General features: G+C 41.9%; 2 protein-coding genes across 6 annotated transcripts in view; one reads left to right on the top strand and one right to left on the bottom strand.

The window, feature by feature from the left end:
* LOC140469697 (astrotactin-2-like) overlaps positions 1–17,815 on the top strand; it is a 1,585,258-nt gene that overhangs the window by 958,590 nt on the left and 608,853 nt on the right. The gene's annotated exons all lie outside the window — the stretch shown is intronic.
* trim32 (tripartite motif containing 32) lies at positions 288–4,487 on the bottom strand. Of its 2 annotated transcripts, none has more exons than XM_072566457.1 (2): positions 4,463–4,487; positions 288–2,580 (listed from the first exon to the last, which is right to left on the bottom strand). In XM_072566457.1, the coding sequence occupies exon 2, from the start codon at positions 2,562–2,564 to the stop codon at positions 627–629; it is 1,938 nt and encodes a 645-aa protein (XP_072422558.1). In that variant the 5' UTR covers positions 2,565–2,580; positions 4,463–4,487; the 3' UTR covers positions 288–626. The 2 variants fall into 2 exon arrangements, with proteins under 2 accessions (XP_072422558.1, XP_072422557.1); XM_072566456.1 differs by lacking the exon at positions 4,463–4,487 and adding an exon at positions 4,342–4,422 and having other exon boundaries at positions 289–2,580.

Genomic DNA, 17,815 nt, shown 5'->3' on the forward strand with positions numbered 1-17,815 from the left:
AAGATAATTAACATTTAGCTCTTTCTTGTTATGGAGCACTGTGTTTTTGGAATTAAGTTTCTTTTTTCAGTACTGCTTTATAATGCTCATCATTATTTAAGATTTATGGGAAATAACTCTATTTACAGTGTTTTCCGTTCTTTCACTTGAGATCTGATATTCTAGCATCATTCTGTAATCTTGAAATTTCAAAAATCCACAAGTTACTTGGGATTAGACATTCCAGACCGTGTTAATTACAGTTTAGATTGTCAAAGTTTTCAAACAATAAGTGTTCTCTAAGGTTGGATAAAATCCAGCAGTTTTACTTTCTGAAATACTTTTATTAAATGGGGTACTTATTATAAAGTAAGGTAACCTTACATTGTTCACAAAAGTACCAAACTGCAAATCAAATGATTCAACCATATGCAGTGATACAGCAACCGCAGTAGTCTATTTAACAAAGTTTCGCAACATGCAGTACAATAAATTGATCATTTGTCATGAATTATTGACAGTAATGAACACTTCATTGGGGGTTGGGGTTGCGTGGCCAAAAAGCTGAGTGTTGTGCTGGTAGGATTTGCAGAGAAAAAAAAGAACACAAGTGGTATAGAGGTTTATCTTGCCCAATCACTTAAAACTCAGTTTGTTACTTGCCGCCTTGAATTATAGTTGTAGATTTTAATGCAGTGATCCCAGCAGTCCAATACCAGAAGCTGACCCTTGGGTGAAACAGCCACCCCTACTGGGCACTCTAAACCTTCTCTAATCAGACTGACGAATCCACCCTCTTTGGGAAAGAGAAGGATCTCCTTGCGCCCACTATCTGCAACAATCAGGTTCCCATGGGTGTCAACACACATCCCTGCAATGCAGCGGAAGTCTTCGTTCTCAGCAAAGAAGTGGCTGTACTGGCGACTTAGCTGACCCTCAGGACTGACTGAGCCAATGGAGAAGCCACCTTCTAGATGATGTTCATTCTGACTATTTTCCAGGTTCAGGCCCAGGCCCTGTGTGAAGTATACACTGCCATTGGCATCACAGGTTACAAACTTGGGCCTGACTGCATTGCACAACCGAGAATAGTTTACAACACCAACATTACGGTCCACAGTTAGACACCACAGCTTTCCACCTTCTACGTCCGTGACTACAAACTGTCCAGAAGGCATTGCTGCAATACCCCAGGGTTTTGTCAGCTGGTTCCTGTGACATGCCACACATTGCCCTGCAGTCGTGTAAATCTTAACAGAATTATCATAGTTGTCAGTTACCCCAATTAAGCCAATACTGTTGACCGCCACAGACAGCGGGATCAGGTTTGGGAGTTCAGCACCAAGGAAACTGAGAACAAAATTGTCAATACTGTTTGGGCTTCTTCTAATCTCCTTCATAAAGCCTTTCCGATTGAACAGCTGAACACGAAAGTTTCCCCGATCTGCCACTAGCACTTCCCCTTGTACTGTCACACACAGGCTCACTGGAAGGTGGAACATTCCTGGTAAGTTTCCATGGGAACCAATTTTCTTCATCAGCTGACAGTTAGGGGGTCCAGAGGCCATACTTTCAGGCCCCCTGCTTTTTGGAGGCAATGATGGTTGTAGGAAGCTGGTACTTTCTTTGGGGGAGTCTGTCTCTTGTGTTGAGGCAGTGGTAGTCAATGTCTCCATGAGTGTCTCTTCAATAGGAATAACGTAAGGCCTGGTCTCGAGCTGTCCAACTTCTGTTGGCCCTAGGTGGTCTCCTTTGATCAATTCTACCTGCTGCAGTGTTAAGTGTGTGGGCAAGTTGTTAGTCAAATCAGGGTCTTCATCATCAATGGCTTCTTCAAGAAGAGCTGTGTCTGCTTGCTTGATTTTGGTGCTGAGGTAATCACAGCGTGACATAATCTGCACCTCAGCAATATTGATCAAATAAGCATGTTCCTCCAGTGTCTGATTGTTCACTTTTTCAACTTCTGACACTGCTGATGTGAAAGCCCTGCGAGATTTGGCCAGTTCCTCCTGTATCCTCCGCTCAGCCCGACTGTAATCCTGATGGATTGCTTTGTATTTTGCCTGCATGTTTTTTGTAATTGTGTCCACAGCAGTCTTCTTGCGCTGCATGTCCACCATCATCTCCCGTAGCTTGGCAAGCTTAATTACAACCTCCTTCCGCCGCTGTTCAGCCTCAGCACGAATTGTGACAACAGTGTGTCCTTGCCCTTGATGACAGTCAGTCTTGCAGGCCTCACAAAGGACCAGGCAGCAGTTCTTACAGAAGTTTCGAGGCAGCCTCTTCCGGCAGACTTTGCACATGACCGTACACATTGCTTCGCTTAGAGAGGCTGAATCAATGATTTTTAAAACTGTAAGATTGTCCGAAAGTTGCGACAGATTGTTCATTCTGGTGATTTTACTGCAAAAGGGACAACGCACTCCATTTATACTGTCTGCTATGAGCTTTTCTAAACACTGTTTACAGATGGTGTGTCCACACTGCAGGAGCTTGGGCCTTATTACAGTTTGGTTGAAGGTCTCCATGCAGATGGGACATTCCAGTACTTCACGAACAATGTCTGCATCCAGGCTAGTTGCCATTGTCACTGTTTGTCACCTGAAAGTGAAAAGAGTGAAAAGACATAACTCGGAGTTGATCATTTCCATCTTTGAAAAATGACTTGCCTTTCAGAGTCGGTTCATGTCAGCTTAAATTCAGTACAATTTTATACACTATAATAAATACAGAACAACCTCGGTTATCTAAACATCAATTATCCAAATTTCAGATTATCCAAACAACATCTCATGATCCCGTACAAATGTTATCCATTATCCGAACAATCAGCTATACAAACAAAATACTCCCCACTTGTCTTATTCAGATAATCAAGGTTGTTCTGTATACAGAAGCAAACAGGAAAACACTGACTCATCTTTGGATTCGAAGAAACTTGAACTGCGGAAGGTCAATAAAAAGAAATCCACTGACAGGAACAATGTATAAGCAACAGTGTTTCTCCCATTTTTCAGCCAAATTTTCAGTGAGACCCAGAATGATCAGTTCAGAAAGAAAACAAGACTAATTTACATGTTGAACTATAGCCATAGTTTTGGGCAGGCTCACACTTGTCATATGCACTTTCAGGAGAAATATCCTTCTTCTCTAAAAGACTAGTCAGTACTTTTATAAAACAGTTCATAATGCTATTTCAAAGCTTTGCTAACAACATTTCCAAAAAAAAGCATTAGTCCTTAACACAAATGCAAGCAGTCAGGAAATTCAACTTCTGAATGCAAATACTTTAATTACTTTTCATGAAAACAAATTAATAATTCAGTAAGCTCACATTACATCATTTTACACAACACCTGTTAAAAATAGGGCATTTTTAATACACTGTGAATGTTTAGAATCTGATTCAGAGCCAAAAAGGAGAGTAAGAGTTAAACATCTTTCGCCATATTTTCTGTTTCACTTTCAGAGGGAAAAAGTCAAACTTGTGAATGGCACACAACTGCCTGACCTGTCTTGTGTATCTCAAAATGGGCAGCTGTTGCCACCAGTACCTTTGCACGAGTTACTGGGATTCTATTTCACAGGCCTGTCCTTGCATTTCAGAATTGCCTCTGGTGTTCTCTCTAACTAAGAATTGTTTCTTGTTTGTCACGGTGGCTTTCTCCAGCTCCAGGAACAGCAATCAGGACTCAATTCATAGAGAGGTAACAGCACAGAAACAGACCCTTCGGTCCAACTCATACACACTGACCACTCATCCCAAAACATGGATTTTTCCTGTTCCTCGGATGCTGCTGACCTGCTGTACTTTTCCAGCAACACTCTGCTCTTGATCCTAAATTAATCCAGTCCCATTTGCCAGCAGGTGCCTGGAAAGGGCCTGAAATTGATCCTCAAGTCAGTAAGTACCTTAAAACGCCCTAACCATCCCCCCAACCCCCCCCCAAACCATTTCTTCCCCCCCTTCTGTGCAGCCCTTGCAGACTCCAGCAACATGGGATGGGGAAGGGTGACCAAAGTGAATGATCCACAGGTCAGTGGGCTGTTTGTGTAGCAGGTGGGCTCAGGAATATGGGGTTGGGGTTGGAGGGGGACAGTAATGCAGTGGGTGGGGTTGATTCGCGGCCCTCCCCCCGTCCTCCACCCCCACCCCATCCCCCATCCCCCCCCCCCCCCCACCTCCCCTCCTCCTGTCGCTCCTGCGAGCCGACCGCCCCCAAATCCCATGGATCCAGTGAAGTAGGCCCCGGCGGGGGAAACCTAAAGACAAAAGCAAAAACTCAACTCCACTCGCCCCGCCTCAGATTTCAGAAAGGCGGCGGCGGCAGATTCGTTTTGTATATTCAACATAAAACCAACCGTGAAGAATGTTTACCGCGGCGCCCCCCCCCGCGGCCTCGATGCTTCAGGCTCCTGTCCTAACGGTTGCAGACTCTGCCCCTCCCCCCACCCGCGCGCCCGGCCGCACTGCAGCGCTCACCTGTCACCCGCCGCTCACTGACGCCTCCTCCCTGCCCGCCCACCCCATCATCATCGCCGCGCGCGCGTTCACGCCGCGCTCGCTCAACCCACTCCCAGGCCGGCCCCCCCCGACGTGACGTCACCCGCACCCACTCCTGATCGGCTTCGCTGACGGCAAAGGGCGGGGCCTGGGAGGTTATTGGTCCTCCCGCGCTGTCGATCAAACTCCTCTCCCCTTTTCCTCCCGCCTTCTCGGCTCTGGAAACCCGTCTCCTCAGCTCGGGGCGGGCCCGCGCGTGCGCAGTGGTGTAGAGGATGTAGCGGTGTCATTTGCAAGTGTCTGCACCGCTGAATGTTGCAATTTATTTCGAGTTTGTATGCAATACTCAGTGTTATCGTATTACTTGCGCTTAGGAAATATAAAATGTATGTTTCCTTTTTTTTTGTCTCTCTGTCAAGTTTCTTGCCTTTATTTCTAAACGTTTTCGTAATTCTGCATCGTGTCACTAGTATTAACCCAGTGACTGACCAGCGCTATCGAAACCAAACTCAATCGGACTCGTTCTGCAGAATTGCACTGTAGTGTATCCCACTATTTTGCATTTTTTTTTAAACTTGCGTTTTCGCAACCGGTGGTCATCATCAAGTTCTTACGTATTCTCAAAAACATTGCGGACTAATTAAATACTTTTTTAAAGTGAGGCCTTAGTCGATCCTGGAATTAAAGGGAGCAACTTGAGTACACCCTGCATGGGGAGGGAGTTTTGAGTTGTGCTGCTGCGCAGTTGTTCAGCGTTTGGGAAAGAGTTGCCAAATATTTGGAAGAATCATCTGCTTATGCTGTGCTGGATATTAGACCAGCGGTCTGACAATTTGGAGACAGTGGGACGATCAAGGAGTGGGGTACTGATGTCGAGCTAGATGTATCAGTGTAAATGTAGAACCTGATGTGTGTTCACATGGTATCTTGGAGTAATCAGGATAACAAATAGGTCGGAGGTTTGGCATTTTTTCTTCTGAAAAGAAGAAAGCCTAATGAGATGTATGTGGATTCTTCAAGCTGATAAATGACGTTCATAAAGGAATCCAAGCAAGCTGTTAAAGTGGCAACAGATTCAAATATCAGACAATAAAAATAAAAACATAAGGAAAATCAAGAGCTTTTTTTTTCACCTGAAAGTAACTGACCTGAATTTTGTAGGGGCTAGCGATGGATGTGTGTATGTGTGTCTGAGACATGCCAACTAATATGGTCTTTTTGTAATAATACGTTACTGTCCAAAATCAATGTTGTAGATCAGTGCAATTGAGCAGCTGGAGCTGTGTACTCAAACCACTTTCCTGTCTGCCCCAATTGCCCTTGATAAGGAAGCCAAAGGTATTGGGAGACGGGGATTGAAGTTGTAGTTGAGATCACAACTAGGTCAGCTGTGATCTTGGAAAATGACTGATCAGGCTGAAAGTGCTGAATGACTTACTTCTGCTTCTAATTACTGTATTCTTATTACTTTAATGCTAGCCCATTGGGTTTGTGGAAAGATTGCAAGAGAGGATCTTTGAAATGGTTGGTACAACTACATTAGGAGACTAGTCGATTGTTCGGAGAAAGAAGAAAGGAAAAAAATTTATTTGGAAACACATTCATGGGTTGATAGATTAAAACAGGACAGGTTTGTTGACTTTTCTTGTTTTTGAATAACTTTAAATCATTGGCACCACACAATAAACAAGAGTCAACAATGGATGAGCTCTGTGTGATCACATGTCAACTGGACATCATCAAGGGAAGTGGACCAGTTCTGATGGGTATATGCAAAGATTTTGTTCAATACCCAAAAAACTTGTATTGAGACTGAGCGGAGACTTTTTTTTTAATGATAGCAGTGTAAATAAAGCTAGAGAGTATTTTGAGAATGTTAGCTGTTTATACATTGTCATTAAGGTGAGGGAACATTGCTAGGTGCCTGATTTCTGATCTACTAATGGGAACTTTAATTAGATTATATTGGTCAGAATATTGTCAGGTTTGGGTAATTGCTTAGTTATTACTTATTTCTATTATTAGCATGAATACATTCATATTTCTGACAAAATGTAAACCATGTTTATTTTTAAAATTAATATAAAAGAGTTCAGGAATAAGGCCTTCTAATGTGACCATAAAATTGAAAATCCATTATTCAAAGAGAAGTCATCAAAATGGTTTGTCATAATCAAAATGAAAGCTGTTCACCTCAAAAAGCTCCATGATCTGTGAATTATTTGTTTTCCCTCATTTGAGGACAAGTTATTCCTCACATGTTATCTTATCAAGCACTCTGTATTAATCAAGAAAATCCTATGACTGAGGAAGCATACTTGTATGACAAGACATTAATGAAATAACACGGTGGAGGCCGCTATCCCATCACCAGTCACCCTTTATTGACATGTCCTTGACACTGATCCAGCTCCCTCAGAACCAACTCTCAGAGTGAACCAGGTGTCTCATACTCCTGTGCTTATCTGTAAATCAGGGCTCCCTGATTGGACCAGATTAACAGCCCCAATCAGGGAACTCATATTCTATGAGGTCCACCTGGCAGACCTCATTAAAATCAGATCTAATATATCATTTGGGCATAAAGATCTGTTTCAGACATATTACTGTGAACAGGACATTGGCATTAACTGCAGCTTCCATACTTTTGTTTGCTCTTGTGACTCCGTTAACCTTTGACGTGTTTATAATCATAGTGCAGACAATGTGGAAATAATAAATGTGTCAAGGCTAGGTAGATTTTTGATGGGTGTTCAGAAGCATATGGTGGCTTTGTAAAACAGATGTCATTGATTTAGCCACCCATTATACTTTACCGTTGATTTTTTTTCCATTGACTTTATGCATATTAATGAAATTGTGTAACATAATTTTAATAAAAAATACCTCCAGGTGCAAGTTCTAACCCAGGACTTGTTTGACCCATAATGACCACTCATGGCATGGTTCAACAAGCTGGTGACCAATCTCAGAATTGTTCCACCACCTATCTGTATCCCCAAACGGAAGGTAAGGAATGAAGATACTTTTAAAAAGAAATGCATTTCAGGAAATTGAATCAATATTGTCCATTTTAAACTATCGCCCAAGTATTAAGTTGATCCCCCTCAGTGTAAACTCAAATAATGCTGTCTAAACTTTGCCTTTGGCGATTGTGATTTCCATTCTTAATTGGGGAACTGCAGTTGCTTGAACAATATAATGGATGCTGCCTGACCTGCTGTGATCTACAGCATTTGTTTCTTTTCAATTTTTAATGATGGTCAACCTGTGTTTTATTGCAGCCTTCTGCACAAAGTGGATTGTCACAGGACTAGTAATTATGCTTTTATGTCTGTATTTTATACTTGGAATTATTACACACCATCTCTGTATTTTGAAAAATGGGCGAATATCAAATTATCAGGCCATTGCATTCAAGCTAAAAGTCAATGCATTAAAGCAAGTCTGTTATATTGAAGTTGAAATGCAGAAAATACGATAGTTTGTATTTAAGTTAAATCACGAAGAACAATAAGTGTGGAGTCTTTTGGTGGCTATCCCAGTAACTTTTGAACCGTGTTGAAACGTCATTTTGACAGTTGACATGTTGGACCAGCTTTCAGTCCCTCAACATGAAAAAGATCAGCTAAAACCAAAACTGGAGAAGCATCATTCCTGTCCAATTCTTAAGAGCCAAGAAAGAAATAAAGTCCTCTGGCAACGATTGTAGCTCTTTCTCAATAATTAGGTGATTAGAATGTTAATTATTCACATCATTTAAGTAGTTAGATTGTGAACAAAAGTTCTCCTGAGGTGTGTTGAATCATTTACTCCTGGTACTTGGCTACTGCAGATGTTGTTCTAAGTTTCTAGCATGAGTGAATAAACTTGCATTTTTCACAACATTCTGATAAACCAGCATAACCTCATTGTGAAATCACAGGGCAAAATCTTACATTCTCCACAGACAGTTCTGCAGGCTGGAACTCCTGCCATCTTTCTGCTCACTCCTCACCTTACCTAGAATTTTACCTGGATGTCAGCCTCCCGCTGCTGTAAATGAGGTTCTTGAGTAGCTCCCCTCATGTGTTCCCTCAGTCCCCGTTCTCTATTAACCCCTCTTCCACACTCCCTGCTTAGCCTTAACCTTCCCCGAACCCAGTCCTTTCCAGTTCCCACACTTAATACAATCTGGACTTCTCGATGAAGAATTTGGGGGCATCTTATGAAGCTAATCCTGAGTCACTGCTGCCATTGCTGCGACAACACAGTTCAGATCTCTGAGATGAGATTTGGATGGACAAATCCTAATTTGACCGCATCCACCCTTTGCTATATTTTAACCTGTTTTTGTGTGTGTGGATTTTAAGTGCTGCATGCTCATGTGTTTGTGAAAGACCAAATTCTATTTTAATATTTTTCCAGGTCAGTTTTAGTATAATTTAAAATATGGTGAATTTATTAAATTCAAGAAAACCTGCCTGAACATAATCATGAAAGCTTTATGATTGTGGCATTTAAACAGTGATGGCCTAGTGGTATCATTGTTTCAATATTAACCCAGAAGCTCAGATAACATTCTGGGGGCCTGGGTTCAAGTCCTGCCATGGCAGATGGTGGAACTTAAATTCAATAACAATCTGGAATTAAGAATCTACTAATGACCATAAAACCATTGCTACACCTCCAAGTGGATTATGGTCTGGCAAGTGACTAGTCACTCTTACTTTAAAGATATTATTGAGAAGCCAGGCTAATAGAATAAAGGTTCAAGATTCTATAGGTCTGAACAACAACACACTCTTTTTACTACACAAGGGAAAAGAAGTGAAATGGGTTACAATACAACCTTTAATATCCAATATCAGCAAAAAGTCAATATGAATTGACAAGCAACATCAATCTTATACGACATCAAAATTCAACATGAAACAAATGTAAATGAAACAGCATGCTGTAGTCAAGCACAATACCTTACACTTTAAACAGCAAATTCTGACTAGTCAATTCCCATGGATTTATTAGTAACTCACCCATATATCAGTAATCACAGTGAGCTCTTAAAGTCTTTCTTACTTCAGATCTTGCTCCAGAGGGATTTCACTATTGAAGACTATTCATTAAGTCTCTTCAATGTTGCACCAATTTGGAGTGCCTGAACACATACTAACCACCTGAGGTTCAAGCTCATCTTCCAGTTGATGTTCTAAAACTGATGTCCCTGGTTAACATCCAGCACCCTCTCAGCTCCCCTCAGGAGTATCATTAGTGCTCCTTACTAGCATCTAGGGGCTAGTGCCAAAATTGAGGGAGATGTCTCACAGAATAGCCAAGCAACAGACTGACACATCATACCTTCCAGACAGGGTCCCAGACATCACCATCACCATCCTTTAGATATGTTTTGTCCCATGGGCAGGACAATCCCAGCAGAGATGGTGGTAAGGTGGTATACCTTCAGGAGGGAATTGGCCTGGGTGTCCTCAACGTTGACTTTGAACAGCATGAAATCGCATGGCATCAGATCAGACATGTGCAAGAGATCGTCCTGTTGGTTATCGCACACTGTCTTCCTTCAGCTGATGAATCACTACTCCTCTGTGTTGAACATTTTGAAAGAAGCACAGAAGGCAACAAGGGGACAGAATGTACTCTGGGTAGAGGGATTTCAATGTCCACCACCAAGTGTGGCTTGGTAGCAGCACTACTGATTAAGGTGGTTGGGTCTGAAAGGATTTAACTGTGTGTCTGCAACAGGTGATGAGAAAGAAACATACTTATCCTCATCAGTCTGGGTATATCTGTCCACGGTAAGAGTGACAACCCCACAATCCTTGTGGAGACAAAACCTCATCTTCAGATTGAAACATTTTACATCATATTGTGTGGCAGTATTGCTGTGTAAAACAGGGCAGGCTTCAATCAGATCTAGCAACTCAAAACTGAGCATCAATGAGGCACTGTGGACCATAAACATTAGTAGAATACAACTCTAGCACCATCTGATATGTCATGGCGTAACATATTTTCCAGTCAACCACTGCCGTCCAGCCAAAGAATCAAACCTGGTTCAATGAAAATTGCAGAAGGGAATACTGGGAGCAGCACCAGACATACACAAAAATGAGGTGACAAAATGGCGAAGCTACCAAACAGGATTACATACATGCTAAGCAGCATTTGCACCAAGTGATAAACAGCACTAGATGATCCCGCAGTCAATGGATTAACTCCAAGTTCTACAGTCCTGACAGAACTGGTTGTAAATTAAACAATTAAACAAATCTGTGGAGGAGAAGGTTCCACAAATATTCTCTTCCCCAATATTTGGGAAATCCATTAGTGCACCAGTATAAAAGACAATACTGAAGATTGTTGCAAATTCTTCATCCTTATCCTTGCAGAGGCTGTAGGATTCACAACAATCTTCAGCCAGAAGTTGCAAGCGATAATCCATTTTAACCTCCTCCAAAGATCCCCAGCAACACAGCTGTCAGTCTTCAGCCAATTTGATTCCCCCTACATGATACCATGAAATGGTTGGAGGCACTGGATACTGCCAAAGCTACGGACCCTAACAACATTCCAATAATTGTACTGGACAGCTGTGCCGCGATAACACTATCATCTATCTGACAATGTGGAGAATTGCCCAAGTATGTCCTGTTCGCAAAAAAAAATGGACAAATCCAACCAGCCAGTTACTGTTGCATAAATCTGCTCTCAATCATCAAGAAGGAAATGGAAGGAGTCATCAATAGTGCTATCAAGCAGCACCTACTCACATAACCTGCTCCCTGGCACTCAGTTTGAGTTGTGCCAGGGTCACTCAGCTGTTGACCTCATTACAGCCTTGGTTCCAACATGGACAAACAGCTGGATTCCAGAGAGGGGGTGAAAGTGACAGCACACTTGACTGAGTGTGGTATCAAGGAGCCCTAGCAAAACTGGAATCAATGAGAGCAAGATTAAAAAAAACACTGAAGGTTAGAGTCACACCTGGCAAATGGGAAAATAGTATGGTTGTTTGAGTTTAGTAATATCAACCTCAGAATGTCTTTGCAGGAGTCCCTCATGATCGTGTTCGAGGCCCAACCATCTTCAGCTGCTTCCTCAATGACTTTCCTGTCATCATCAGGACAGAAGTGGAGGTGTTCACTGATGATTGCTCAATGTTCAGCACCATTCATGATTCCTCAATACTGTAGCAGTCCATTGCTAAATACAGCAAGGCTTTGGCTGAAAGATGCCAAATAACATTTGTGCCATACAAATATCACACAAGTATCATCTTCAGTAAGAGGCAATCTAATCATGTTACCATGACTGAATCACCCATCAACAACATTTTGGATGTTACCATTGACCAGAAGCTAAATTAGATTAGCAATATAAATGCAATGGCTACTCGGTCCAAAATTAGGAATACTCCACCGAGTGTCTCACCTTCTGTTCACCAATCAACTAGACCGCACCGTGGCCCAACATTTCAACTCCCCCATCCCACTCTGCCGAGGACATGCAGGTCCTGGGCCTCCTCCACCACCGCCCTCTCACCACCCAACCTCTGAAGGAAGAACGCCTCTTCTTCCGCCTTGGAACACTTCAATCCCAGGGCATCAATGTGGACTACACCAGTTTCCTCATTTCCCCTCCCCCCACCATACCCCAGTTCCAACCTTCCAGCTCAGCACTGTCCTCATGACCTGTCCAACCTGCCAATCTCCCTTCTCACCTATCCACTCCACCCTCCCTTCTGACCTATCAATTCCATCCCCACCCCCATTCGCTTATTGTACTCTTTGCTACCTTCTCTCCAGCAGCCTCCCCCCGCCCCCACTTATCTCTCCACCCTGGAGGCTCCCTGCCTCCATTCCTGATGGAAGGCTTTTGCCCAAAACTTCGATTTTCCTGCTGCTCAGATGCTGCCTGACCTGCTGTGCTTTTCCATCACCACTCTAATCCAAACTTCCCAAGACCTGTCCACCAAGGCACAAGTTAGGAGCCTGCAAACATCATCAGTTCATTGCGTGAAGCCTGTTCCTCAGATTCTCAGATGGTCTCTACCCAGTATCTCTGGAAACCTCTCCTTTTCTTCTGGTCTGGTTTTTTTGTATTCTGCTATGTCCTCAGTGTTTTTTTTCAGAACTTTTATATCTTTCTCATCACTTCCCTCTCTAAGGACCTCTACATATCAACTCCAGTGGTTTCTTTTCCTGGTTACTGTTTTCAGAACTCCTGGATTCCTTTTGCAACAGCCTGCAACCAGCTTAGGGAACACTCATGAACACGTGAGAACACAAGAGCCATGTTGGAATACCCCTCTGGCTCCTGTGGTTCCTCTTTTTATAGCACCCATAGTCAGTTCCCTCATTCCTGCTAAATCAGTGCATTTTGGGTAAGGTGGTTGGTGGGGGTCTTTATATGGTCAACAAAGCTATTGAGTAAACCATGTGTGGCCTGTCCCACTCAATTGATGCTTTCAGACTCTAAGGCAACTAAGAAATAGAGTCATCAGCTTTCACCTGGAAACCTCTTTGTAGTCAAGTCAGGGTGAGGCATAGAGTTAGTTTCATGGTCCTGTAAATGCATGCTAACACTATAATGGACTCATGATGACCCAGTCCATTAAGACTCACTCTTGACCTTCCTTAATTGTTGCTCAGTACTGATGGCCTTTTCTTCTCCAAGGTGTTTTCTCCCAATTACATGTCCGATTCTTCCATCAATGTCCACATTCAGCTTTCACCCAGATCCACAACGCTGTAAACCCCTTAACAGATGTTAATTATAACATTTACTCTGGCTGCGATCAATTATTTTTTATTGTCCTCCTCGACCTCTCCAGAGTCTTCAAAATTCCTCACCATACCATGCTCATCTGAAATGTTTTCCTGCATTATTCAGTTCGGTGATACTGTTCACTCGGTTCCAGTCTTAGCTACCCAAAAATAGAAATGTGCTCATCTTATGTGGGTGCCCTCCAACAGGGAGCTGGGTCACATCCAACAAGGAGCAACCAATGGGGTAGATTTATATAAAGACAAAACAATGACATGCTTGCAAATTAAGATTCTAGATTTAAAAGAAGATTTAGCAATCAGTTGCAAAAGAATAGCTCTCTCAAATCATCGTTAAACATGCTGTTTACAAGATTCTAGCTGGCTCCAAAGGGCAAACTTCCTCATTGTCAAGGTCAGCTTCACTTTGATGCCTTCTACAGGGGTTCTGTTGTGTCTGTGAACAGATTTAGCAGCTGTCATGCTGGTTGACAGATGGCAAAATGACAAGGCATGAGGTAAAAGAAAGGAGATGCAAATGACTGATTATCAATTGTTCACAAAACAACATAAGGATCAGGATACACGCATGGACTAAAGGAAAAAAAAACTACTTTGCTGATGGCCCGTTCTTCTCCAAGTTACTTGAAAATATTATTCCTCACAAAGTCATGTCTAATTTTTTTCCACTGATGTCCACAAATCCAGCTCTCACTCAGGTCCACACTACTGTAACATCCCTAATGAATGTTAATTACAACAAAATATAAACATAAGGAAAACAATTCAGAACCTTTTAAATATTGGCTACATTTAAATTTTCTTCTGAGGAAATTAGATTGCACAGTTATATAACTAATTTATAGGGACAGGAGCAGTTACTCAGCAATGATTATGTATTTGTAGATGATTGCAGATAGCATTACTCATGATTAAACAATGAATAAGCATCTTATTGATCTTTCCAGCGAGAATAGTAAGTAATTAGTTTACGTTCTCTCCTTCACTGAAAGTGGCTGCAATAAGTACCATGGACAAGGTCCACTGCAGCAACTTGCCAATGCTTCTGCAACAGAATGTACCTAATGTAAGACCTCACCATCTAGAAGCACAAACACACAGTAACACCACTATCTTTTCTAAGAACAAAAAGACATTGAAAAACCCAATAGATCCAACAAGAGAAACAGAGTTAACGGTTCATCAGAACAAGTGCAGTAAGGCTGGAAGTGTTCGGCAGGAGGGTGGGTTGACTAATGTGCCTAGTTTTGTAAGTACCAATGAGGGCAATAGAGAGAAAATGGGGAACAGGGAAAAGGAAGTGTGAGAAGGCTTGAGCATTGACAGTGCAGAAAGAAATGGGCAAGGAAAAGATAAGGGCAGGGTTAAATAACCAGAATAATAATAGCAAGAGAAATCAGGAAAAGGATCTAAAATGCAGGAGAGAGGGTCATGCTGGAATGAGGAAGACGAACAGTAAGCATGAGGGTAGGATGACAGGCTGCATAAAAACAAATAGTTAAATGTTCTTGAAGCATATTAATAGCAAAAGTTTTGTTAAGAATAGAGCGGGGCCCATAATGAACATGCAGGATAAGTTGCTCACTGAAGTAAAGGGTATAGTGGAGGAGCTAAAAGAGTATTTTGCTTCTGCTTTTGCCAAATTAGAAAATAGTGACAGTGGCCCAGTTGAAAATGTAGGTGTTGAGCAACTGTACAATATGGTGGTGAATAAAGAAGTGGTGCTGAAAAGGCTGGCTGAATTCCAGGTAGACAGGTTGCCAGGCCAAATCGGATGTTTTGGAGATTGCTGAGGGAGGAAATTGGGCAACCATTGACTGAAAATTTCCAAGTCCCTCGGAGCACAGGATTAGTCCTTGAGGATTAGAGGATTGCAAATGTATTGTTGTTGTTCAAGCAACGGGCAAAAGATAGCCCAGCATACTACAAATCATTAGCTTGATGTCAATAGTGGGGAAACTGATGGAGGCTAAAGCATGGAATAAGGTAAATACATACTTAGAGAAGTATAAGTTAATACAAGATAGTCATAGGTTAATGGGTTTATGAATAGTGAGAAAGTGGTGCTATACCATCTCAAATCATTGGTCAGACCATATTTGCAGCATTGTATTTAATTCTGGACACCTTATTTAAGGAAGAATGTTAAAGCTCTGGACAGAGTGCAAAGGAGATTTGCTAGAATGATAGTGGGAATGAGGTTTCAGACAATAGGAAAGATTAGAAAAAAATTGATTTATTTTCTTTGGAGCAGAAAAGATTAAGAGGTGACCTTTTTGAGATGCTCAAAATTAGTAACAGAGTAAAGAGAATATTCTCTTTCCACTCGTTAATATGTCAGTGACAAGAGGCCATAATTTCAAGACTGTAAACGTGGGAGCTAGGAGTGAGATGAGGAGAAGCCTTTTAATTCAGAACATTATTAGGATTTGGAATGCAGTGCCTGGGAGGGTAGTGGAGGAGGATTCCATAAGAGATTTCAGAAAAGAGCTGGATATACAGTCACACAGTACAGCACAGAAACAGACCCTTCAGTCCAACTCATCCATGCTGACCAGATATCCTAAATTAATCTTGTCTGATTTGCCAGCATTTGGTCCTCTAAACCATTTCCATTCATATATATTCCCGTGCAGATTTTATATGTTATGATTGTACCAGCCTCCACCACTTCCTCTGGCAGCTCATTCCACACACGCACCACCCTCTGGGTGAAAATGTTGCCCCTTAGGTCCCTTTTAAATCATTCCACTCTCACCTTAAACGTAAGTCCTGTAGTTTTGGATACTCCCAGCATGGGGAAAAGACCTTGTCTATTTGCCCTTTCCATGCCCCTCATGATTTTATAAATCTCTATAAGGTCATCCCCCCAAAGCTTCAGAGAAAATATAGGGACAGGGAAATTCAGCCTCTCCCTATAGCTCAAATCCTCCAACCCTGGCAATGTCCCTGTAAATTTTTTCGGAACCCTTTCAAGTTTCACAACATTATTCCGATAGGAGGGAGACGAGAATTGCACACTGTGTTCCAAAAGTGGCCTAACCAATATCCTGTACAGCTGGAACATGACATCCCAACTCTTAATGCACTGACCAATAAAGACAAGCGTACTGAATGCCTTCTTCACTATCCTATCTACCAGTGAACTATGAATCTGCAGTCCAAGATCTCTCTGTTTATCAACACTCCCCAGGACCTTTACCATTGAGTGTATACATCCTGTCCTGAGGTGCCTTTCCAAAATACAGCATCTCACATTTATCTAAATAAACTCTATCTGCCACTCTTTGGCCCATTGACTCATCAGATCAAAGATCTGTTGTACTCTGAGGTAATTGAGTGTGTGTTGCTGGAAAAGCACAGCAGGTCAGGCAGCATCTGAAGAGCAGGAAAATCGATGTTCCAGGCTGGAGCCCTTCATTAGGAATACATTCCTGATGAAGGGCTCCAGCCTGGAACATCGATTTTCCTGCTCCTCGGATGCTGCCTGACCTGCTGTGCTTTTCTAGCAACATACTCTCAACTCTGATCTCCAGCATCTGCAGACCTCATTATCTCCTGTACTCTGAGGTCGCCTTCCTCACTGTCCATTATGCCTTCAATTTAGGTATCATCTGCAAGCATACTAACAACACTTCCTTTGTGTATTTGAAAGAGCTGAATTTAGAGGGCTGTGGAGATTGTGCTGGAGAGTGGGTCTAGCTGGGTAGCACTTCAGGAACTTGTATAGACTAAAAGGGTCAAATGGCCACCTACACTGTACAATTATATGAATCCATGATCAACCTGAATTGTTAGCTCTATTCACTTTCTTTCTCTCCATAAATATTGTCCGATCTGTTGAGCCCTTTGTAATTTATTTTGTTCTTCTTCCAGTTTTCTAATATTTGTAGTATTTTGTGCTTGTAATGTTGTCTTTAGTTCCCTTCCAAGTCATGTGACATCTAGTCTTGGAAATAAAATGCAATTGTTGCTGGCTGTCAAAGACCTTTTTAAGGGCAATTAAGGATAGGCAATAGATGCTGGCCTTGAATCCCACTAAATAAATACATTTCATGCCAAGTCTGTCATTCTGGGTTCATTCTGTTTGTAAAGGTAGCACAGCTTGCAGGGGAACATATAACGATTGACAGGAATTTCTGCATTACTCTGTTTAACTGTGCTTGTACAAATTCCAAGGTTGCTGTCAATTTTACCCGGTAATGATGGTGAGCACTGATAGTACCATCATTATTATTAGTCATGTGATGCAAACTGTATGATTTCTTTATTTTTCGACATCATGTATTTTGGATTTTAGGGTTGTGCTATATGAGTTTTCATGTTTGTGAAGAAGTTTAATGATTAATTGTCAAGCATTTCCGTAACCATATGATTACTTCTCAAAGGAAAATTACAAGTTCTTTCTTGGAGCTAATGGAAATTTGTTTACTGTGGAGATTTTATGATAAAGTACACCATGGTGTGTACTCTGTTTCAATTAGAAGATTTTGGAATTGCAGTTTTTGGCCTAGGTGGAATACCTATAGCTTCAAGAAAGCCTTTTGGT

The sequence above is a fragment of the Chiloscyllium punctatum genome, chromosome 49, assembly GCF_047496795.1.
Source record: "Chiloscyllium punctatum isolate Juve2018m chromosome 49, sChiPun1.3, whole genome shotgun sequence".
Classification (NCBI taxonomy): Eukaryota; Metazoa; Chordata; class Chondrichthyes; order Orectolobiformes; family Hemiscylliidae; genus Chiloscyllium; species Chiloscyllium punctatum.